This window comes from Cupressus sempervirens, chromosome 10 (assembly GCF_028749045.1).
Source record: "Cupressus sempervirens isolate cs-2001-9-10 chromosome 10, ASM2874904v1, whole genome shotgun sequence".
NCBI classification, from domain to species: Eukaryota; Viridiplantae; Streptophyta; class Pinopsida; order Cupressales; family Cupressaceae; genus Cupressus; species Cupressus sempervirens.
In genome coordinates, this window is record NC_143127.1 from 577,021,685 (window position 1) to 577,044,981 (window position 23,297).

At 32.8% G+C, this 23,297-nt stretch overlaps 1 protein-coding gene across 2 annotated transcripts in view; it reads right to left on the minus strand.

Annotated features, from left to right (window-relative positions):
- Positions 1–6,147, minus strand: part of TAF2 (TBP-associated factor 2) — a 234,990-nt gene extending 228,843 nt beyond the window's left edge. Inside the window, exon 1 of one of the 2 annotated variants that reach the window (XM_089805997.1) lies at positions 5,758–6,147. In XM_089805997.1, the coding sequence (XP_089662123.1) occupies positions 5,758–5,900 (143 nt within the window). In that variant the 5' untranslated portion in view covers positions 5,901–6,147. The remainder of the gene's footprint in view (positions 1–5,757) is intronic. The other variant, XM_089805998.1, reaches the window with a different exon arrangement.
- Between the last annotated feature and the right edge of the window lie 17,150 nt (positions 6,148–23,297).

A 23,297-nucleotide genomic window follows, 5' to 3' on the forward strand; every position in this document is an offset into this window, starting at 1 on the left:
AAATGCAGAAAATACAGTCAGATTGGAAAAAACAATAAAATGCGCATGTAATCCCAAGTGTGAATTCTAATATGAATCCACCACAAAGATGACCCGGGGCTACGTCCAATCCTCCGAAAAGAGCCCAACAGTTTCCGTCCTCAGGATCCTCAACAAAAGAAAGCTAGCAGCTTCCCAAAGTTCTCCAGAGAGAAACCAGAAAATCAATCTCAAATCCAAGCATCCTAAAAATGAGGTCCCCTTTATGCTCAAAGTGGTGACCCTTCATTTTCTTTTCCTGCCCTTTTGTCTTTTTCCGTCTTGCCACCTTAAACCCACTTTTATGATATTAATTTGACCCACTTAATAAATTTACATTAAGCTCCCTTAAGCCAAAGTTAATATTTTATGGATTTGTCTTCAGAATTCCTAATGTCCCAAAAAGGGGACATTACATCTTACCTTTTGGCCTTGAATATGAAAACAAGGCTAGTCACTTGTCCTACAAGCTAAAAGCAAAAATCAGCAAGTCAATGTATACAAAAGTTAAAGAAATAAATCCCTCGACACAAATATAATACAAGATTTCAGTTTCACAACTTCAACAACCTAGGCTGGATTCAAAGCTACAACCTAGACAAACAAACCACCAATACAAAATCTAACACTACTGCTCACTTTTAATTTACTTCATGAAATCTGAAAAATGGTGGTCATCAACATGCACTGCATAGTCAACAACAATGTTAGCAGCTTAAACATAGCAAAAACCATTGTTAGCCAAATCCTCTGCATAAAGAGGATTATAAGTTAACAAAAGAACTTTGGGATTTAGTATAAACATTAAATAACCTACTTGAAATAGTTGAAAATAGAAATACTTTACAGCAAAAAAATACAAATTAAAAAAATTGACAAATGCGGACTTAACATTACATTATTAAAAATCTTTTGGAACAGAGATCCATCTCAAATATGTTTGTCAACTACAAAATATCAGCTTTGAATCTTTGGCAAACCTGAGATATACAAATTCTCTTCAAACTATGACCAAACACTGCACTTGAATACTCCTTGCATGTATGATACAACAACCCTTTTTTAATATTTTTATTCCTTTCTGTCTGTTGCCAAATCATGCATTGATGTGCATTTTGGAAGTCTCGGAATGGCAATGAATTGATAGCATCCACCTTTGAACCTTGTCACTTTACTTTTGCAACAACCATGAAAAGCATGTGATTTTGAGTTACCTGCCTCTTTTGTCACCCAGAAAATTTTCAATTTTTCCTGATTTAGAAATAAAATACCATAGCCTTTCTACTTTCACTTATCCAAAAAAGCATGTTTTGAGCATCTACTTTTGGCACTTGAATATTTTCAATTTTATTCTAATTAGTAATTTAGTCAAATTTTCACCATCTGTTATAGCCCTTATAGCCCTTTTACTTTTCACTCCAGTGAACAAAGGTGTGCTTCTTTACCTGCTAAGCCCTAATCCACGAAAAGGAGAATTTTTAACCAAAAAAGGACTTTTTGAGCTTATACTTTTATCACTTGAAAATTTTCAATTTTATTCTAATTTGGTCAAATTTTCACCGTCTAATATAGCCCTTCAAGTTTTCACTCCAATGAAAAAAAGGCGTGCTTATTGACCTGCTAAGCCCTTTTTCACTTAAAGGAGAATTTTTTTGACCTGCTATAGCCATTCTACATTTTCAGCCTCCTACTTTTGACAGACAATTGTTGTTTTTTTATTGAAGATGACCTACAATAGCCCTTCTACCTTTCATCTATAAAAGGCAACTTTTGCCAAATAGGCTCAATCCACACACTTCTAAACTTACAAGCATGGCAAAACCTATATTCTTTTGAGATTCTAACCATTTTTATATTTAGTCATTTTTTGAAAGCAAGTCATTTTTCGAAAGTACTCTTTGAGAATGATTAGGCCCGCAAATGAAAACTATTTAGAGTCATTTGCCACTTAACTTTAACGGATAAGTTACACAAATTGCCAGGTAGAGCCACTGTTACAATTTTGTTTGTTTGACATTTTTACTTTTTCAGCAAAAAGACTCAAGTACCCTCTAAAAAGCCCTTAACCAAGCCAGTGCACTTATAGAAGACACTTTAGAATCCTAACCACTATTTTGACATCTGGTAAATTTTGTGCCTGATAAAACACATTACTAGGAGTCATTTTGCCATTTCTTGAATCTAGGACAATTTTATGCTTCTTTGACAACCTTTGTACCTGTGAATCTTGACTTCTCAAATTCATATCTACCAATTGACTTGAAAAAATAATCAATACCTTCCAATCGACTTAACATGCAGAAGCAACAAAGGACCAACAGCATTTAATAAATTCTATATTTGATTAACAAGGTACAAGTGGTCAATAGGGGGCTGTCAGATATATTACACACATTAATTACTATAAGTTTGATGTTTTTAGTCTCAGTTGCTGGTTCGGATTCAGCTTCGGATGCGGATTCAAGATTTGGGCTTGAAATTCATTCTAATTTATTTTGGGGTGGGTTCGAATTTGTTTTGGGTTCATTTGTACAAAATAATGTTTTCTTTTAAAATATGTGTGTATGCAGCAGCAAATAAATTCATACACCAATATGCTAATAGTAAAGCAACATAGCAAAATGCACCACCATATATATTAACAGTCCAAATGACATGTTTTACCTTTTTGGCCTTTTTAGTGGTCTATTTTACGATTGGAGGTTGGATATACTTAAATAGACAAAAAAAATACTTTTAAAAAGTCAAAAAAACAATATTTTTTGGCCAAATTTGGTCTGGGTCCTACCGCAGATTTGCTAATTTGCAACGAAAACAGCAAAATTCATGCCATTTTCATCTGACAGAATTTGGGCAGACTTTTGCAAGAATATGACAAGGACCAGACTTTGGGGTTGCCAAGAAAAAATTTGGTAGAATAGTTTTCAGTTTTATTTCAAATAGGATTCTTGTTAAAACTTAAAAAAGTTAAAACCAATGTTCCACTGGTAACATTACCCAAAAACCCAAAGTTTCCATGACAAGGATGAGATCTGGCTGACACCATCCTATAGTTTTTAACATTTCTGGGATGTTTCACATACAAGGAGCGGTCAAGGGACTTGTTGTCCCCAAGACATTAGACATATCTTGACCATCTCAAGGACGATATAATGTCCTCCTACCAAAAAACTCAATAACTCCTTTGTCTTAGATTCTCTTCATAATAGTATTTTGAATTTATCAGTTGTGTCCAATATAAATCCAGTTTTCCCAACAAGATATTGTAACTAGGGAAATAATAGATCTCAACCACATGGCACAGGTTACCTACACAAAAATCTCCCAAAAGATCCTGCTATATAGCAGATCCAGGCAATAGTCTGGGTTTTGAACAACCTCTGGACTCTTGCCCTACATCCCAAAAATTTAGAACTGCTCATGACTTCTTTATAAAATTCACTAAGTTGCAACCATTGTTGCTTCATGGTCAGTAGTAAATACATCATACCCAACAATCTCATCTAGCAGGTAAACTGCATCTGATATATTTCTACAAACACATTTGTTATCAGTAAATTCAAGTTGGGTGTCATGGAACCTATTTTAAAATAAAACATTAGTTCTGGTAGACAACATTGCACTTCATTTTAGGTTCAGAAATTTGAAATTCTGCATATTCATTATGACCAAAAAGACGGATGGCTGTCTTAAATACCTAAGGCTCTTGACAATCTACCAAATCTATCCCACAAATGCAGCATTTACTGTGAATACAATGTTTATTTCTTACTGACTATAATAGATTATATACATATACCAGAGAGGATTTTGGGGATCTCAAGTGAATTAGCAGCCATGGAGGAAGAAAGAAAAGCCATGGGAAAAAAAATTAGTCTTTTCCACAGGAAAATTATAGAAGAGTGTGCTCAATTGATCATGTTTGAAGTTTAGCTTTACTTCTAAAACTTCAGTCTTTCATATATAGCCAAGTTGGCTTCCTTCTGTAAACCTATTTAACTGCCATAAGTACAACAAATCTATACCACTTGTTCAGGCTTTGTTTTTGTTCAATATCTACATAACTGGCATAAGTACAACAAATCTACACATGCACAAGCTGGTTGATTCCCTTCTGACACTAAAAGGGTAAGGCTAAATTTGACCCGTCCCACAATCATGGAATAGAAAGGCTAAAAGTCAAAAATTTATGAACAAGTTTGGAATCTATTAAGGCAAATATTAAACTGCCTTTACTTTGAGTTGCTCAGTTAAAATTCTTGCAGTGATAGCATAACAGTAACAACAGCAAGGATAGAGGTAGCTAAAGTCTTCTTCAAGTTAAGACCCAGTTATACAAAAGGGCATGTGCATACTGGAAAGCTCATCCTCTTTCAAATTAAAATACTATCACAGATTCAGAAACCTGAGTTTGGCTGTTGTTTATTTTTGGAAATGATTTTTCAGACTTAGGAACTCCTCCTTACTTTTAGCTTTCTCCATCAAAAGCAAGTTAGGGGTCCAAGTGTTCAAATCAGTCCAGCTTTGAGCGGATGCAGTGCATTGATTTTCCAATTTAATGAGAAGATAGCAACAGGTTTCAAGCGTTCAGTACAATGTGTTCAATGTTCATATTTTCAGTCAGATGTGTCTGTAGTTCGTGTAGGATTTGCTGGCACAGTTTGAACTGACAATAGTTTAGGAAACTCTGAAAATAGTTTTGAGTCTACTAGTTTTTAAAGGAGAAACAGTTCCAAGTCTAGGGAAGCAGGGATTTTACAACAAATTTAAATGGCCGTCTAATTTCACCTATGTTTATTGTAAGACACTGGAACTTTTTTATTTCCATTGCAATCGATATATTTTAGGCATGCATCGACATCAACAGTTTATTTACTGGTCAACAACCTAATAAATAACTAGTGGCCACGCTGCATCTCTCAAAAGTTTATCTAGTGGGGTGAGCTCTAGTAAAATTATCAACAGAGATTAAGAAGGGGCAATTCCTATTGGTTTCAGATTTCAATGTCAAGAGGCCAATTCAGTAGCATTAAACACGAATAATCTTGACTAGAATTTATGGGAGCAACAATTTCCAAATGCCACAGCATTGAGTTGCAAGGAGAAAAACATTGATTAACGTTCCAAGAACTCGGTATATGATTTCAGATGTAATTATCAGAGTTCACTGAGTACAGTAAGGTGGGCGAGATAAGTTACACTAACCAAAAGGCAGAATCTTAAGAAATTCGTTTGGGGACACAAAACAGTGGAAAAAAATAAGTTTTGACAACAAGCTCATATTCCAGCGCTCGCGACCCCAAACCTGCGGAAGTAAGTTGACCATCACTGGCACTAACTTGTTTTTGAGTGAGAGTCTACAAGAACCAATTTACAGTGATCATGACTTATGGTCTCGGGAGGCACTGGTCGATGTTTTAATTTGCTTTTAACCGCATAGCTTTCGGTTCCGAAGATTTTAGTTCCAATTAAACCTCTCAGTATGTGGTTTTAGGAGGGCTCGTAAAGATAAAGTCAATGTAGGGCTTCTGGGCGCCGCAAGTCACAGTGACCCGTGCTTCGAATGCCACGTTTACCTACTGCATAAACCCTAGTAAAAAACTCAAGTGGATTTACAAACGCGAAAGTTTTCAGGTGTCGCGGTTTGGGAATTGAGAAGGAAAATGCCTCCATTGGGGCTTATATTACCGGACGGAGATTGTATTCCCGAGTAATTTGGAAGGGAAAGGGCACCATTACCCGTAAATACGCTGATTGTCCATGTCAATGGCGAGGCAGAGCTTCTGGTGACGAACAAGCGCATATGAAGTGGCAGTGGAGGAGGAATTACTGGTTCCTGCGCCCTTGTGTTCCTCATTTTTCTGCTTCTTCGGCTTCGCCATGGTGCAGGTGGCAAAGAAACAAAAAATCCCAGTTCCAAATTTACATGGAAAGAAACAACCCTAATGGTTCTGGTCAGAATATTTCCCCCGCGAAGCAAACCTTTGAGATGCTTTAGTGGCCTGAACAGTGGCACATCCACGGGGGCTATCGTTCGGCTGCAACAATACACAGCGACAAGAAAAGGAATGTAAGTCTTTCTTATATAAGTCTTTCTTGTGTACCGTCTCCCTTGCTGCCCTTCTTTATAGGCCGCGCCTAGCGAAGATTGTTGGTTATTTCTGCTGCTTCACTCCAATTCGTAACTCGAGGCAAACCAAACCCAACCATTTCGACGCTGGTTTGATTAACGAGTTAAAAGCACGTTTCTTCTTAACCTTCATTGACATCGATGAAGCTTCCACTCTACTATCGTCAAAACAGACTAATTTTTCTACTAGCGTTTGTAAATAGTGTTATAAGGGGATAGAAAATTATTGACTATTATTATTTTATTTATAGTAAATTAATGGAAAACTTACTAATAGTATAATGATTGAATTGTAATTTACTAACATTTTTAGTGAAGGGAGTGTAATAGTTAAGTATATATAGAATTATGTAATGGCACTCTTACAAAATTAGGTATAATGGTTAAGTCATAAAAATTAGTTATATACATATTATATATTTATATAATATTATAGATAAGCTAAGAGATATTTATTAGGAATAAACCATGGATAGAAATAACAATTATATACAAATATAACCAATATCAAAAAATAATAGATCACACAGAAAAGAACACAAGACACCAAAATTTAACTTGATTCACTCAAATCCTGGGCTACGTCCACCAAATAGCAAGTCCAATATTTTTACGATCTAGTGATTACAACTTGATTACAAACCGTAATCCCTTACAGCTCAATACCACCGCAAGAACCAATTTTGCATCACCTTGTGAAATAATCCCTAACCCTAAGCCATTTTTATACAAGTATTAAACCACTTTAGGGTTATAATTAATAATTACATGTCAGCTCAAAATCTCGATAAAATAGGGCCCAACAAAAATTTGAGCCCCAAAGAATTTATGAAGTATGTACAGTACTTTCTTGATCAGTCACCACAAACTAACAATCTCCCACCTAGAGACTGATCAAGCTCCCCACTAAACAACAATCTCCCACTTGGAGATTGATCTTGTAGCTATGCCGCTACTCCATGAGGCTCCCACTAGATCAAACCATCCTAGACTCTGCTATACTATTATTCATGTTAAGTCTAAAAGACCAACCAAAGCTAAAGAGGAGTTCAGCTTCTCCCTTGTCACTACTTTGGTAAACATATCCGCTGGATTTTCATTTGTATGTATCTTGTCCAGCTTTAATTGTCCATCCTCCAAGACTGACCGAATGAAATGGATCACAATTGTATGTGTTTGGTTTTGGAATGTAGAGTTGAATTATTCGTAAGATGAATGGCACTTTAACTATTTATAAACAAATAATTATCCTTCTGAGGATGTCCCAATTCTTCCAAGAAGAATTGAAGCCATATCATCTCCTTAGTTGCCTCTGTAGTAGCAACATACTCTGCCTTTGTAGTGGATAATGCATTAACCTTCTGTAAACTAGAAACCCAGCTCACAGCTACCCCACCAACAATAAAGACATAACCTATAGTACTTTGCCTGATATCAATATCCCCTACCAAATCTAAGTCAACATAGCCCTGTAAATTAGTAGTAGAACCCCCAAAGTGTAAAGACTTATTGGATGTTCCTCTCAAATATCTAAGAATCCATTTGATTGCATGCTAATGCTCAATTCCTAGATTACTCATATACCTACTAACAACTCCCACTACATGTGCAATATCTGGCCTGGTACATACCATAGCATACATCAAGCTTCCTACAACTGAAGCATAGGGTACCTTGGACATCTTATCCTCCTCTTCTTGTGTCTTGGGAGACATCTCCTTAGCCAACTTCAAATGACCAGATAAAGGTGTGCTGACAACTTTAGCATTCTCCATAGAGAAACGTGCAACACCTTCTCTACGTAATCAGCCTGAGATAGCATCAACTTTTTGTTCTTTCTATCTCTGCAAATCTTCATACCAAGGATTTGTTTTGCTACCCCCAAATCCTTCATAGCAAATGCATGTGCTAACTAGCATTTCAACCCTTTAATATGATCCATGTTAGACCCAGCTACAAGCATATCATCAACATATAAACATAAAATAATGCAGCTATCATCATCTAACCTCTTAAAATAAACACAATGATCTGAATGACACCTGTTATAGCCATGCTCATGCATAAAACTGTCAAATTTTAGATACCATTGCCAAAGTGTTCGCTTCAAGCCATATAAATTTTTCTTCAATGTGCACACAAAGTTCTCCTTACCTTTGACCTCAAATCCCTATGGCTAAGCCATATATATCTCTTCATCCAAATCATCATGAAGAAAGGTTGTTTTAACATCAAGCTGCTCTAAATGCAAATTTTCAATAGTCACAATACTTAAAACAGTACAGATAAAAGTCATTTTAACAATAGGAGAAAATATCTCATCAAAATCAATTCCCTTTTTCCTGTGCAAATCCTTTTCTAACTAACCTAGCTTTAAATCTTTTCTGTACCTCCTTCCTCTTCTTTCAAACTATAAACCCACTTATTATGTAAAGCACTTTTACCTGCAGGTAACTTGCATAAATCTCATGTCTTATTCTTCAACAAAGAGTCCATTTCATCTTTCATGGCAGACTCCTACTAAATCTTAGTATCCACCTGCACAGCTTCATCATAACATTCAGGTTCACCAACATCGGTAAGTAAAATTGAATACAAAGAGGGAGAGAATCTTTTTAGAGGTCTAATTTGCCTTGTTGATCATCTAACATTCACCGGTGTGTGTGGTATTTGTTGTTGCAGTTGTTGCACATCATGAGGAATGGCTGGAACATCAGCTTTTGGAGTATCATCCAACACTACATGATCATCTTCTTTCTTCTCATGTTGTTGCAACAGATCTTTATACAACATATGACATCCGTGATTCTTACAATTTTATGATTTTCAAAATTCCAAAGCCTACAACCAAATTCATTAATGTCATATCCAACAAATACACATTTCTTTAACTTAGCTTCCAGCTTGGTTCTATTTTTAGAATCTATGTGAGCAAATGCTTCATAGCCGAAGGTTTTGAGAAAAGAATAACTCACCTTCTTACCAGTCCATGCTTCCTCTAGAATACCACAACCCAAAGGAGTAGAGGGACTTCTATTAATCAAATATGTAGCAGTATTAACAGCCTCCGCCCACATGTGTAAGGGCAACCCAACATGCAACATCATGCTCCTTGCACGCTCCATTATAGTCTTGTTCATGCGTTCAACCACTCCATTTTCCTGTGGAGTCCTTGGAACAATTTTTTGTCTATGAATACCATTAGTGGAGCAGTAATCTTCAAATTCATGATTGCAATACTCACCACCATTATCAAATTAGAGACATTTTAATTTCTTACCGGTCTCATTTTCAACCAAGCATTTCCATTTCTTAAAAGTTTGAAATACATCAATTTTTTGTCTAAGGAAATAAATCCATACCTTTCTAGTTACATCATCAATAAATGTAACATAATAATGATAGCCACCAAGGGAAGATACCTGAGTCAGTCCCCATACATCGGTATGCACAAACTGTAATTTCTCTATTTTATTTTCCTTCCCAATCTTCACAAAACTCACTCTCTTTTGTTTTCCATACACACAACTTTCACAGAAATCCATATTAACACATTTTAGATCTGGTGAAACTTTCTTTGAATGAAGTACTTTCATACCTTTCTCACTCATGTGCCCAAGTTTGTTGTGCCATAGCACTGTATCTGAATCTACAATAGCTATTTGTTCTCCCTACTCAATTGCAACAATTGTTCCTGAACATTCATTTTTCTCTGAAACAATTAAAGTAGAAGGAACGATATGACCTATACAAAGATATAATGTGCCTACTTTCACACCTTATGCTACTACAAGGGAACCTTTTGAAACCTTTCAATTTGTATCATTAAAAGTAACTACACAACCCTCATCACCAAGTTGCCTTGCTGAAATTAAATTCCTACTTAGACTTGGAACATGTCTTACCTCATGTAGTAGTCAACGATTCTCATTTTGCAACTTAATCTTAATTTTTCCCTTTCCAACAATTTGATAGGGTTCATTATTCCCCAAATAAACAAGTTCAAAATCCCCTTGGACATAATCAATGAAATAACCTCTATGAGGTGTAGCATGAAATGAAGCACTAGAATCTAAAACCCATGAATCATCAACACTTTCTAAAGATAGAAGCAAAGCATCCTCTTCGGATTTGTTACTTACCACATTTCCCTCCTTGTCTCCATCTAGTTTATCTCTTTCATTTTTCTTTCAATTCCAACAATCTTTCTTTTTATGACCTGGTTTCCCATAGTACCAGCAGTTGTTTCATCCTCTCGATTAAGACCTCATCCCCTTTCACTTTCTTCTTGATTTCTCACAATTTCTAGAATTACTTCCTCTTTCAGTCATTCTGCCTCTACTTTGTGCGTTCAAAGCACTTCCTGATGTAAATCCACCTGAGGATTTCCCACGAGTTTCCTCACTCAAAACAACATTGATCACATCATCATATTTTAGGGTACTAGATCTAGGAACATAATTACTCATAGCCATTACCAAGCCATTCCGACTTTCAGGCAAAGAACACAAAATCAAAAGAGCCCTAATTTCTTCATCAAAATTAATTCTCACAAAAGATAACTGACTAGTAATAGTATTAAACTCATTTAAATGATCTACAACAAATCCACCTTCCACCATTTTCATATTAAATAAATGCTTCATGAGAAATACCTTGTTTGAAGCGGAGGGCTTTTCATACAGTGTTGCTAAGGTTTTAATCAACTCTTTTGTTGTCTTCGCTTTTGTAATATTAAATGCTACTGATGGTGTCAGGCATAATCGAATGCTTCCAAGTGCCTTTCTGTCTAAGAGATCTCATTCGTCATTTGACATAGATCCCTAATTCTTGGCTTTGCCTTCCAATGGCTTCTATAAATCCTTCTGATAAAGATAGTCTTCCATTTGCATCTTCCATAATTGGAAGTTTTGCCCATTAAACTTATCAACCCTCAGCTTACCCTCATCTGCCATTGTTCCCACTCAACCGTGAGACTCCCACTCAACTATGAGACTTTCATACAGAGGATAACTGAAAAACAACTAGGCACTGATACCACTTGTTAGGAATAAACCATGGACAGAAATGAAAATTACATGCAAATATAACCAATATCAGAAAATAATAGATCACACACAAAATAATGCAAGACACCAAGATTTAACATGGTTCACCCAAACCCTGGGCTACGTGCACCAAATAGCAAGTCCAATATTTTTACGATCTAGTGATTACAACCTGATTACAATCTATAATCTCTTACAGCTTAATACCGCCGCAAGAACCAATTTTGCATCACCTTGTGAAATAATCCCTAACCCTAAACCCTTTTTATATAAGTATTAAACCGCTTTAGGGTTATAATTAATGATTACATGTCGGCCTAAAATCCTGATAAAATAGGGCTCAATTTTTTTTCCGAGTCAATGCCCCAAGCCCCAAAGAATTTATGAAGTATGTTCAGTACTTTCTTGATCAATCACCACAAACTAACAATATCTAGGCTTTAATTTGTTTTATTGTGATAATTTGTAAATAAATTAAAGTCTCGATATCTCTAGGCTTATCTATATATTACATAAATATATAATATGTATATAGCTAGTAGCATTGGGAGGGGACATTGTGCAAACAAAATTCTTATATTTATTATATAATATTAGATTAGTACATTAATTCTCTAATTTAGATTTGTATAAAATTGTAATTATATATTTACTTTTTCTAAGACAATTAGATTTTCATTGGGAAAATGGGTCTAATTTAATATGGGGTTGGTGTTGGAGTTGTTTTGTCCAATATAAAAAATGGTCAATTTGAGTAGGATTGAGGGTCTATTTGGTTTCAGGGACAAGTTTTTTTGTTTTTTGTTTGGTTTATATGGTTAGGTTGAATTTTATTTTATTTTAATGATAGAATTATATATAATTAAATGTTGGGTTTTCATTATATGTATAATTGAACTTTTATAGGATTATATAAATAATAAAAATTAGATTATTATTTTTATTTTTATAATAACAGGATTATATATTAATTATATGTTGGATTTTGATTATATGTATAATTGAACTTTTATATAATTATATAAAGAATAAAAAATAGGTTTTAAACTAAAAAATTTAACCTAATTGAATGTATGGGTTAGCACTCAAAATGACTTTTTAATCAATTGGGGTTAGGATTATCTTTCATTTTGGTTTTGTATTAACATTTATTTTCACTTAATAGAAAACCTGTTCTTCAATTATTTAAAAAAAAAAATCAAATAGAATCCAGGTGTTGATATCACATTAAAAATTAAATTAAACACTAAATTTATTAGTGTATCATGTCTAGAGTTATTAGAAAATTTATGATAATACAATCTTATAAAAACTAAGTTTAGGATTCATTACCATTTATAGTTTTATTAGGTTTAAAGTTATTATTCAATTTGGGTCAACATTTAATCACTAATAAGGTTCACTTTTGGCTAGGGTTATTATGTAATGAATTATTGGAAGGTTTAACATTAAATTGTATTTAATGTTATTTGTGGTTAGAGTTTAGTTTGGTTTAGTTTTGGCTCTATCTTTTAATGTACTCTCTCTCTCTCTCTCTCTCTCTCTCTCTCTCACACACACACACACACACACACACACACACACACACACACACACACACACACACACACTTTATCCACTTCCTTTCTTGTGATATATTCTCCTTATTTATATTATTTTATCTACCTCATGTCTCTCACCTTGTACCCATTCTATCTTATCTACCCACTATAATTACTTACTCTCTATCTTTATCTCCATCTCTCTACCTCCCTCCTTTCACCATAACTACCTACTCTCTTTTTTTCTACATAATATTGCACCTATTTTGCATAATAGACTTGAAATTTGAGCATTAAAACAGGTTTCATTTCTTTGTTTACCTCTATCTATCAATATGTCAAAGATCTGAAATGAAGAAAATTCAAAGAAACCAACTGATCCTAAACCGTTTGCAGCCCTCAAGGCAGAGCCTAGATATACAATGTGGTTTAATTGAAATTATTTTATGTTTAGTATGCTTTATTAATACACTATTATTTTTTAGATTGTCTAGACAGACACCTAAACTCTTATTCATATACTTCATGATATCGATAAGATAAGAAAGAAACATAACAACAAATAATTAAAATAATTGTTTCTCTATCCTTCTTGTTGGATAATTTTCTCGAAAAAACGTAGCATAGAAAATATGGATTTCATTGCTCAAAAGCATTTGGATGTCTCTTTTTTTATTTCTAAAATAGGACAATGGCACATAGCTTTGTGGTTCTAATGTAAACAAAGTTTAGATATTTCTATTTTCTCTCGCAATCTCCTTTTATTTGAACCTCCTACTCTCTAGTCACCTCCACATTTTGTTCTAATCAAAAGCATAACATTATATTTTGATTCAATTTCAAATCAAAGTCATACATAAATATGTCAACAAAATATCAAGTGAACGCAAAGTGAGATTTTGAACCTGGTATGGATGGTTGCCAAATTGTTTCTTGCCCAATCTTCTTATTTTTTCCTCTCTTTTTTTATTTCTATAATACGACAATGGCAAAGAGCTTAGTGGTTCTAAGCTATAAAAAGTTTAGATATTTCTATTTTCTCCCTCGATATCCTTCTTTTTTTTGTTCCTCCTACTCTCTAGTCACATTCAAAATTATGTTCTAATCAAAAGCATATCAATAGATTTTGAATAAGGTTCAAATTAAAGTCACACATAAAAATGTCAACAAAATATTTTATGTGTATGTGGGACTTTAATTTGAAATTGATTCAAAATATAATGTTATGCTTTTGATTAGAAGGAAATTTGGAGGTGGTTGGAGAGCAGGAGGATGAAAAAAAAAAAAGGAGATAGGGGGATAGAATAGAAATATCTAAACTTTGTATACCTGAGAACCACTAAGTTGTGTGCCGTTGTCCTATTATAGAAACAAAAAAAGAGAGGAAAAAATAAGAAGATTGAGCGAGAAACAATTTGGCAACCATCCATACCAAGTTCAAAATCTCATCAAACATAAGCACATAAAGACATTTTTTTCCATTCTATCACCATGGGAAGGAAAACACTCATCCACCATAGAGATGAGATATGAAAATATCTTATATATGTGGTGGATGAGTGTTTAATTGTAAAGATTACTTATATTTGGTATTTAAACAATAATATGATTATTTGTAAGTTGTATGAAATAATCTATATCTCTTCAATACACTTTTATCAACTATAAAAATTACTAATCATGAAATATAAGAAAAAACATACATGTTTCAAATTCAAGCCAAATGAAAGTCTAACATATATTACAAAACATAAACGTGATTGATTATGTATATATACTTCAATAAAATGGTCTTTTCTATCAAGTATGTATCTGAACTATAAACATAATTCTAAACAAGTCCCTTCATAAAAAGTTATGATACAAACTAATTGTTACGATGCAATGACCATATAAAATAGTCACCAATGGGAATAGTGTTATGACCTTCATTTTCATCATGATCACGTTGCCCTTCTTCCAAATATTCTGGAAATTGAGATACTCGATTAAACATCTCTCGTACCTTATCAACAACAATCTACATTCACAAAATATCATTATCCATAAACATAATCTACTAACAATGTTGTAGATTCAAAATATTGAATCATTTGGTAACAACATTGCAGTATAGAATTTTCACATTTATCCATTGGTGTTTGAGGTGTGCCATCAGAGTTTGAAGAAACAACGAGACTTGGTGCGATAATTTCAAATTCATTGTTTGATAAATCTATTTTTTAATTTTTCCTGAACATGGAAATATTTGGAGAAAGAATCTAATTCTATTATTACTTATCAATTAAAGCAGGAAACAAATATATAATACAAATAAAAAACAAATGACAAGAAAGAAAAAAAAATCATATTGAGTTTGAGACATAGATCAAGGGAAAAATATATGTAAAATATATTATTGAGAAAAATGAATGTAATGTATAACATAGGTAAACTAAAAAGATAACATATGTCAACTCAAAAGATAATGAAAAACTATTTTCAGAATTAATGCGACTTATGAAATTTTCAATAATTAATAACAATTTCTAAAACAATTGAAAACATCTATGTAATCTTTTAATGTGAAAAATGAATGTTAAAACTTACCATATATCAAATTATTACACCCAAAAGGATATAAATCATATATTTGTAAAAATAAATTACACATATAAAATATCAAATGTGAATTGTAATATTCTAAACTTTATATATATTTCATATAAAGAAAGTAGGAATGTTCACCAATTTTATAGTAACATGAAAGTTACACTTTTTTCGAAAGTAACAGAGAGATAAATATTCTAATTAGAATCACTATCATCATCAAATCGAATAATGTTTCATCGAAACAAAACAAAGTCTGTGGGATCTAAAATATCAAATCAATAGAGATGTTCATAAGTTCTACATCGCAAACACCATGTGTTTGTAACTTCTTGCCTTATTCTTTGAAAATCACAAGTAGCTTGTGTCCATGTTGGTATTTACTTTGCAACAATCTTCCTTATTCTTTCATGGATTGGTAGAGTTAGGAAAACCCCTTGAGTTCCCCATCTATCTACCACAACTTGATTCCATAGGGTGTTATGTAATCCACTGAACTGTAATCTAAAAATCTGACCATGATAATGATAGTTTGCTAGACCTTGAGTACTAATTTGTGGAGACCGAAATTTTTTTTCTAACCAAATAGGACCATTTTCTGCAGAGTTTATTGGATGAGGAGATTGCTCAATCCAAATCTCTACAGGAACAAAATAAAGCTCTATGGAGTCACAATCTTCACAACAAAGCAATTGCAAAAAAATAGGATCTTGGTAGAAGTGACCAAAATTTTGAAGACCTGGTGGATAAAATTTCAACAACCCTACCTCTAAAAGATGCCTTTTACAAGATAAATAATTTGTTTTTTCCTGAGTGTGTATTGTTTGAAGATCAAAATGATGACACTTTAATCGTTCTTTTCCTCAACATTTTTTTCCCTTCTAATATCTGGAGACCAAAACAAAAGTATTAAAAGAGACAAATTATATTTTCTTTCTATTCTATAAATAATATTTATTGAACCATGTTAAGTTCCAACAACATATTAAATACAAATAATTGATGAACAATAATAAAAATATATTGAATGGCAATATTAAACTTTCCAGAATCTTTTTTTTTGGTAAATCTTTACCAACTATTTTTTGTTATATAAAAGAAGAAAGAAATTATAGAAGAAGTACAACCTGCATTGAGAACGATGAACATCAAAGTAATAACATATTTTTTCTATTAATTTTTCATCCAATTTTATTTTCTTTGCTCAAATAGAATAACTCCTATGTTTATAACATGACTATATACAAATGTGTATTATTTAACAGTTGTAGAAAAGACCTTATTAAACTATACAATCATGATGGTTTATTTCTAAAGCCTTTAACCTTTTTTCTTCAGCTTTTCTTTTTTCTAATTATTTTTTGTTCTTCATCTTCTCGTAACGATCAAAAGGAAATGGCGGCATTATCCTCAGACCCTGTAGTGACTTTACATGAGAAATTGCAACAAATGTCATTCCTGTTCTTTCTTTTGGTCCAATATTAATTGTTGCTTTTTCAAGTGTCAAACCTTGCGATTTATGTATTGTCAGTACCCATGCCAGTCTCAACAACATCTGAGTAGTAGAACCTCTTTGTATAGCACTAATAGGTACTACTTTAGGGTGTTCATTATTCAATGGAAAGCAAGAGTATGGATCAAATTTTACCATGACATATAATGGTAGTTGAGGTGGTGCACTACCTGGCTTGTATACTATTTCCTCAACATAACCCAAAGCTCCATTTACAAGGCCTACTTTTATCCACAAGTTTGATGTGAGCATAACTCTTGATCTCCTTGAAATCAATAATTCAATATCAAGTTCATCTGCATAATTATCATCTACTGAACTATAATTTGACAACTTTGTAGCAATTACATGTGCAACTGGTTCTCAAAGAGAATGGAGTTTTCTTCGATTATGTTTGTGAACATTATCATTTGTAAATAATAAATGAACATTTCTACCAAAATCATCATTTAATTTTTTTGGAATATTGCATGTTATACGTGACATTAGTAATTTCCAATCGTCAATTGTTGGTTGATCATCTCTAATATTTATGAGCAACTAGTGAAACTTATTTTGATCTAGATTCTCTTCTTCTTGTCTATAAACTTTTTCCAATGTAATCACAATGTTGAAGTCTTCCCATAGTATTTTTGCACGTCTCCTACTGGCATATGTTGCCATGTATTTCACAAGAGGGAGTTGGCCAAGATCACCAACCAAAATCACTAAGATACCTACAAAAATTATAAAATATTTATTAACAATTCTATAATAGAAAAATATTAATGCTAATTTTTTGTTTCTCTACTACATCAATTCTAATTTTGTTATAGAATACCTCCAAAGTTAAGATGGGAATTTTGAGGAAATGCTTGATGAAGTTTGGAGTCTATATTCTCAAGCAACTTCTCCCCAAGAAAGCTCATTTCATCTATTAAAATATATCTTATTTGACTTAGTTCTTCTTGGAAACTTGTCAAACGTGTTCCTTCCAACTATCTAAAATCATTTACTTGAATCTTCAATTTGGAATGTACAATTGAACCACCTATGTTGTATACAACCACTCTTGTCGGTGCTAGAATTAACAATGGACAATGCTCAGGGAATGCAAAATCTTTTAAAAATTTATTGATTGCACTAATAAAAAATGACTTTCTTGTACCAGTTGTACCCTAAAGGTGTTACATTATCACCTCCATTATAGTGTGTCGCAATAACATCAAATGCCCTTTTTTGTTTTTCACCCAATTTACTTCTATTAATTTCTTGTTCACATTGAAGATTTATAGTGCATCCATTTTCTCTCATTCTACCAATAAAATTGATTGCAGTCGAAGTATATTCATCTGACCTGCATTGCTCTGACTAACTATGTTGCCTATCCATGTCCCTTTTTCCTAGCATATCAACATTAGAATTCTCCATCACTTGACCACAATTCATCCGTGAGATGATTTCCAATTCATGCTCTATAATGTTATGAGGACCCATTACATTGTTCTCACTTCCAGATTCAGAACTGTCATCACTACTTTCTACATCCACTCTTCTTTCAACATGCCATGGAACATAATCTAGTGACTCCCCGTTTGAAACTATTGTGATATTATCATCACCAATATCAACTTGAATGTCACAGAATGGTATACACAACAACAACTTTGAAAAGCAAAAATCAACAAACTTGTCTAATACATGTGGCAGAATAGAAATAAAATTTGGATAGACTCTAACAATTGCAACTTTTTTTCTACACTCCCACTTATTTTCTTTCTTTCTATTTTTATTATATATCCATGCTCTAGAGGCATCAATCAAAGTGGAGTCCATAGAAACAGGTCTTCTTTTATATGAATCTATGAATGATTACATTTTCTTTTCGATGCAATCTTCATTCTTTGTCTTAATAGATTTGAATATTTTCTGGGAGACATTCAGATTAACAAATCTTCTACTGCATTCCACCAATGGAAGTTCTACAAGCATGTGACATGTTTCCTAAGCTCCAACATCTCTTTCAATAATAGTTTCAATTTAAAGTTTTTTATAGACTTTGGATGCAAAGTCATCAGGATTCTCTATATTTTCCAACCGTGTCAACATTTGATGGTAGGTCTCAGAACTTTTCTCTACTTTAGATGCATACTTTGCAATATACTTAATAACAGCATGTGCTGACGAAACTGGTTGTCAATCTATATTTTCTCTCCACAATTGCAAAATATAACGATTATGTGAGTTGACTCTATCATCATAGGCTCAAATTTTTTTTCCTCCACATTCTGCATCCACATACAATTTTGATCCATTTCTATTTACTGCCCAAGGAGCATTATACCTACAATTTAAATTTAAAAAGTTACAATGCAATAAATATTTCATTAGAATAGTTTTGTTAAGAAAAAATGAAATAGATAGTACCTGCATGTCATTTTACCCTTCTTTTTTTGAGACATGCTCCCTCTTTATAGATTGTATGTCATTATATGGTATTCAATATTTCTTCATAATCTTGATCCACGTTCACTTCTAGTATTTGGCTTATGTTTCTGAGACACAGATGTTGTACAAAATTCTTAAATGGCTTGATGAAAACAAAGACTTTTAAATGGAGAAACAAAAAGATGGTAGCGGAAATATAAGGATCATGAAAAAAATAATTATAGAAATGTCTACATAATGAAACTCAGTGTAGAAATACCTGCATATTTTTTTCAGTGTTACATGCCCATGGATTCCATGCATGCACAATACGATGGAAGAAAGATTCAATTTCTCTTACCTGTTCTTCATTATTCCAATCTAACTTATCCATATTTGGAGCTCCATGAAGCCACAGAAAACCATGTACATGTGGAGATCCCCTATGCTGCCATTCATATCTTGACCAGAATTCTTTAACATTGAAGCCCTTCTCCAAAATTTCTTTATGAAACGTTGTATGTCTAAGGTGCATGTAGTGTGCAACAATATGAGGATAGTCTATAACATTTTTTCTCCTCCACTTCTGAGCCTCCCTTGGATCCAATGGTTGAGTTCTAGGCATTAGTGCATGTAGATCAGGCCAATATAAATCAACTGCACTAAGTGTAAAGAAAATTGTGGGGGTTCCCAACTGTTTCAACAAATCATATAATTGTGCCTGACTTTTTTTCCAATATGACCTTGTACCTCTTAAGGTTTTTCCAAAATGCATTAATTTATTAGCAAGGTGTGTGCCAAATAAATTTTTCCTATGTTCTCGTAACTTATCAATGGTCATTGGCAACTCTTCAATATTTTGTTTTACGAAAACTGAACTAGAATTTTACGCATGGTGCCTCACTATCATGTTTTCCATGTAATATCTAAATCGGGGATGTCTACCAAAGTGATGATCCCTATATCAAATTAGATGCTTCACATATTAATGAAGGTATACTCTTCATAGATTAGGCTCCAACTAGTCACATTGTCCATTTGGAAACAATGTTGGAAAGGCCATGTCTATTAAACCTGGCATAACATATTCATTCACTGGAGATGTACCTATTGGTGGCCAGTCAATCAAACTCATAGGATCTATATTGGGGTTATTAACCCATGCATGTATGAGTTCCATTTCCTTTTGAATATTCACTGGTCTTATTGCCATTGATGTGGAATAATTTATGTTTGTATCATTAACCTCGTCCATCTCATTTTGTAGACATATGATTTGTTTTGATTCATTGTTAACATCTACATGAATAGTCTTTATTTGATGGAATATATTACAATCATTATGTATTTCAATGTCATCCAATACATGAGTATCTACATTAACATCAATATAAAATTTGTCATTTTCAATTTTATACCTTAGAGCACGATACACCTGATTTCTATTAACTGTAAAGTCATAGTTTGTACCACACTAATATATTTTTTGAACTATTATTATAGGCAAGTCTTTTATTGGGCATGGTAGACTTTGATTTACATGCTCAATATTTTGAGCAAAACTTATTGTGTCCCTTGTATTTATATTGTGCCCCTATTGCATGTGTTACTTGCAGAATTGGACTTACACATGCAATTAACATTTATTCTACTTGAGTCAAATTTGCAAGTTCAAGTGGTTGTAAACTCGGGTCCATATTGTTTTCTATTGAGAATCTATTATTTCCTTTTTCTTGTTGACACCTACTACACATTAGACCTTCTTCTATATGGTTAACTTTAATGCCAACATAACACTCCTAACACATGTAGCACATTGTAGGCATAACCAAATTATCTAATTGACGTCGAAAGAGTTTTTGAAGGTTTTGATAACTATTTCCAAATATTGCATGTGTTACTTGCAAAATTGGACTTACACATGCAATTAACATTTCTTCTACTTGAGTCAAATTTGCAAGTTCAAGTGGTTGTAAACTAGGGTCCATATTGTTTTCTATTGAGAATCTATTATTTTCTTTTTCTTGTTGAGACCTACTACACATTGGACCTTCTTCTATATGGTTAACTTTAATGCCAACATAACACTCCTGACACATGTAGCACATTGTAGGCATAACCAAATTATCTAATTGATGTCGAAAAAGTTTTTGAAGGTTTTGATAACTATTTCCAAATATTTCATTGTAGTTTCTCTTAGTCTCTATACCACAACCAACATCTTCATTTTGTTTACTCAAGTTTTCATCCATAGAATTCAATGGTGCTACACCTGTCAATGTAGGATGATCATTGTCACCCACTGATGTAGTTGTCAAACTATTATTATGGACTTGTATTTCTTCTAATATTCTTTGTGTTCTTCTTCTAGCATTACGTTGCCTATCTTGTTGGTTGCGAATGAGATGTTTATTTTCCTTTTTAGCTTCATTCATTTCATCTTGTCGTCATTTTCTATAATCTTTATGATATTGCCTCTTACAATTCCTTCTACCTACATTTCTTTCTGACATGTTCCCACTTTGTGTTCCTTCCAACATTCTTTGCTCCATGTCTCTAGCATTATGCTCATCTTGTTGAACACTATACTGAGTGCAATTTTTTTGTTTTTGGCTTTCCACAACCTCTTCATGTTCACATGATATATAGTCCATTTGATTTTGAGATATTTGAAGCATGTCATTCTCTACAGAAGGAAAGTTAAAAGATGTAATCGAGAGTTGTTCATTTTCAACTTCTGATGGTCTATATTGTTTAGAGACAAATGGATTGCCTAAATTGCTTGTACTCCTTAGAAATTTATGTTGATTATTTATTTTAGTATCCATCATGTCTTGTCTTTTTCTAGCATATCTTTGTCTTCATTTTTCATTATAGAGTAGACGTTGTTTCTCCTTTTCTATATCATTCATCTTTTCTTTTTGTCTACACCTATAATCTCTTCGATTCTCTTTGATATTGTCTTCTCTCATCTTTAGACTAAAAGTTTGCACATCTTGGTGGCATAGCTAAAAATTGAGAAGTAAAGTACTGTTTAGACTGTGTTCCTTTGCTTTAATTTTTCTAGCATTTCAAATAAAATAAAGGACTACAAAATTTTACATAAATAAATACAATTTTAATGTATTTTCCAAAAGAGTAGACTGAGTGTATAAACGTTTAAAAATATCATTGAAAATAATTATTCTATTTATTCCTTTACATATAAATTGACATTATTTTATCATTATTACTTTTATATTTAAATGATATAATCAGAAGGTTTTTCCCCCTTTTCTAGTAAGTTGAATACTATCTATAAAATAAAAAATACAGAATGAAAAACATAATCAATTTTTTAATACAACACGCAATTATTATTATTTTTTAAAATGAAGATTCCATTTAAATTTTTTTAATTGGACAACACATGACTACATAATTTTAACAAATAACTAATCTAGCAATATCATTTGAAATACTAAATTATCAAAGTACGCAAAAAATACACATCATCTTTAAAAAGAGCACGTTGCATTAGTCACACATGAGACCACTATTTAATAGTGAGATTGTATGTAAAACATCATGACATGTTTAAATTTAATACATTCCAAACAAATAAATATGAGGACTACATTATAAAAACTAAAAATTGCATTACATATAGAATTATAAATTACATAATTAGAGTATGCATAATATATATATGATTTTAGAAAATAAATTATTCCATCATTAGCATATAAAAGTAATTGTGTTGACATTATTTTTAATCTATACCAAATAGTGTCATGCAAATGCACCAACAACTTCTCTCAACAGGTTCCTGTCAGGACCCAAGTGGTACTTGAGCTTCATGTTGACAGAGTTAACAATATTTTTTACACTTTTAATAGTATCCACTAAATATGAACTTTCTGCCTAAAAATCACATATCATGTTTTTTTTTAAAGCATCATAATATCAATGTCCTCTTTCTGTATTTTCTTTTGCATTGACTCAAAAAATTGTTGAATGACTTGATTGGTGGAACACAATTCAGAAGAACTATCAAAAAAATTACAACCCAA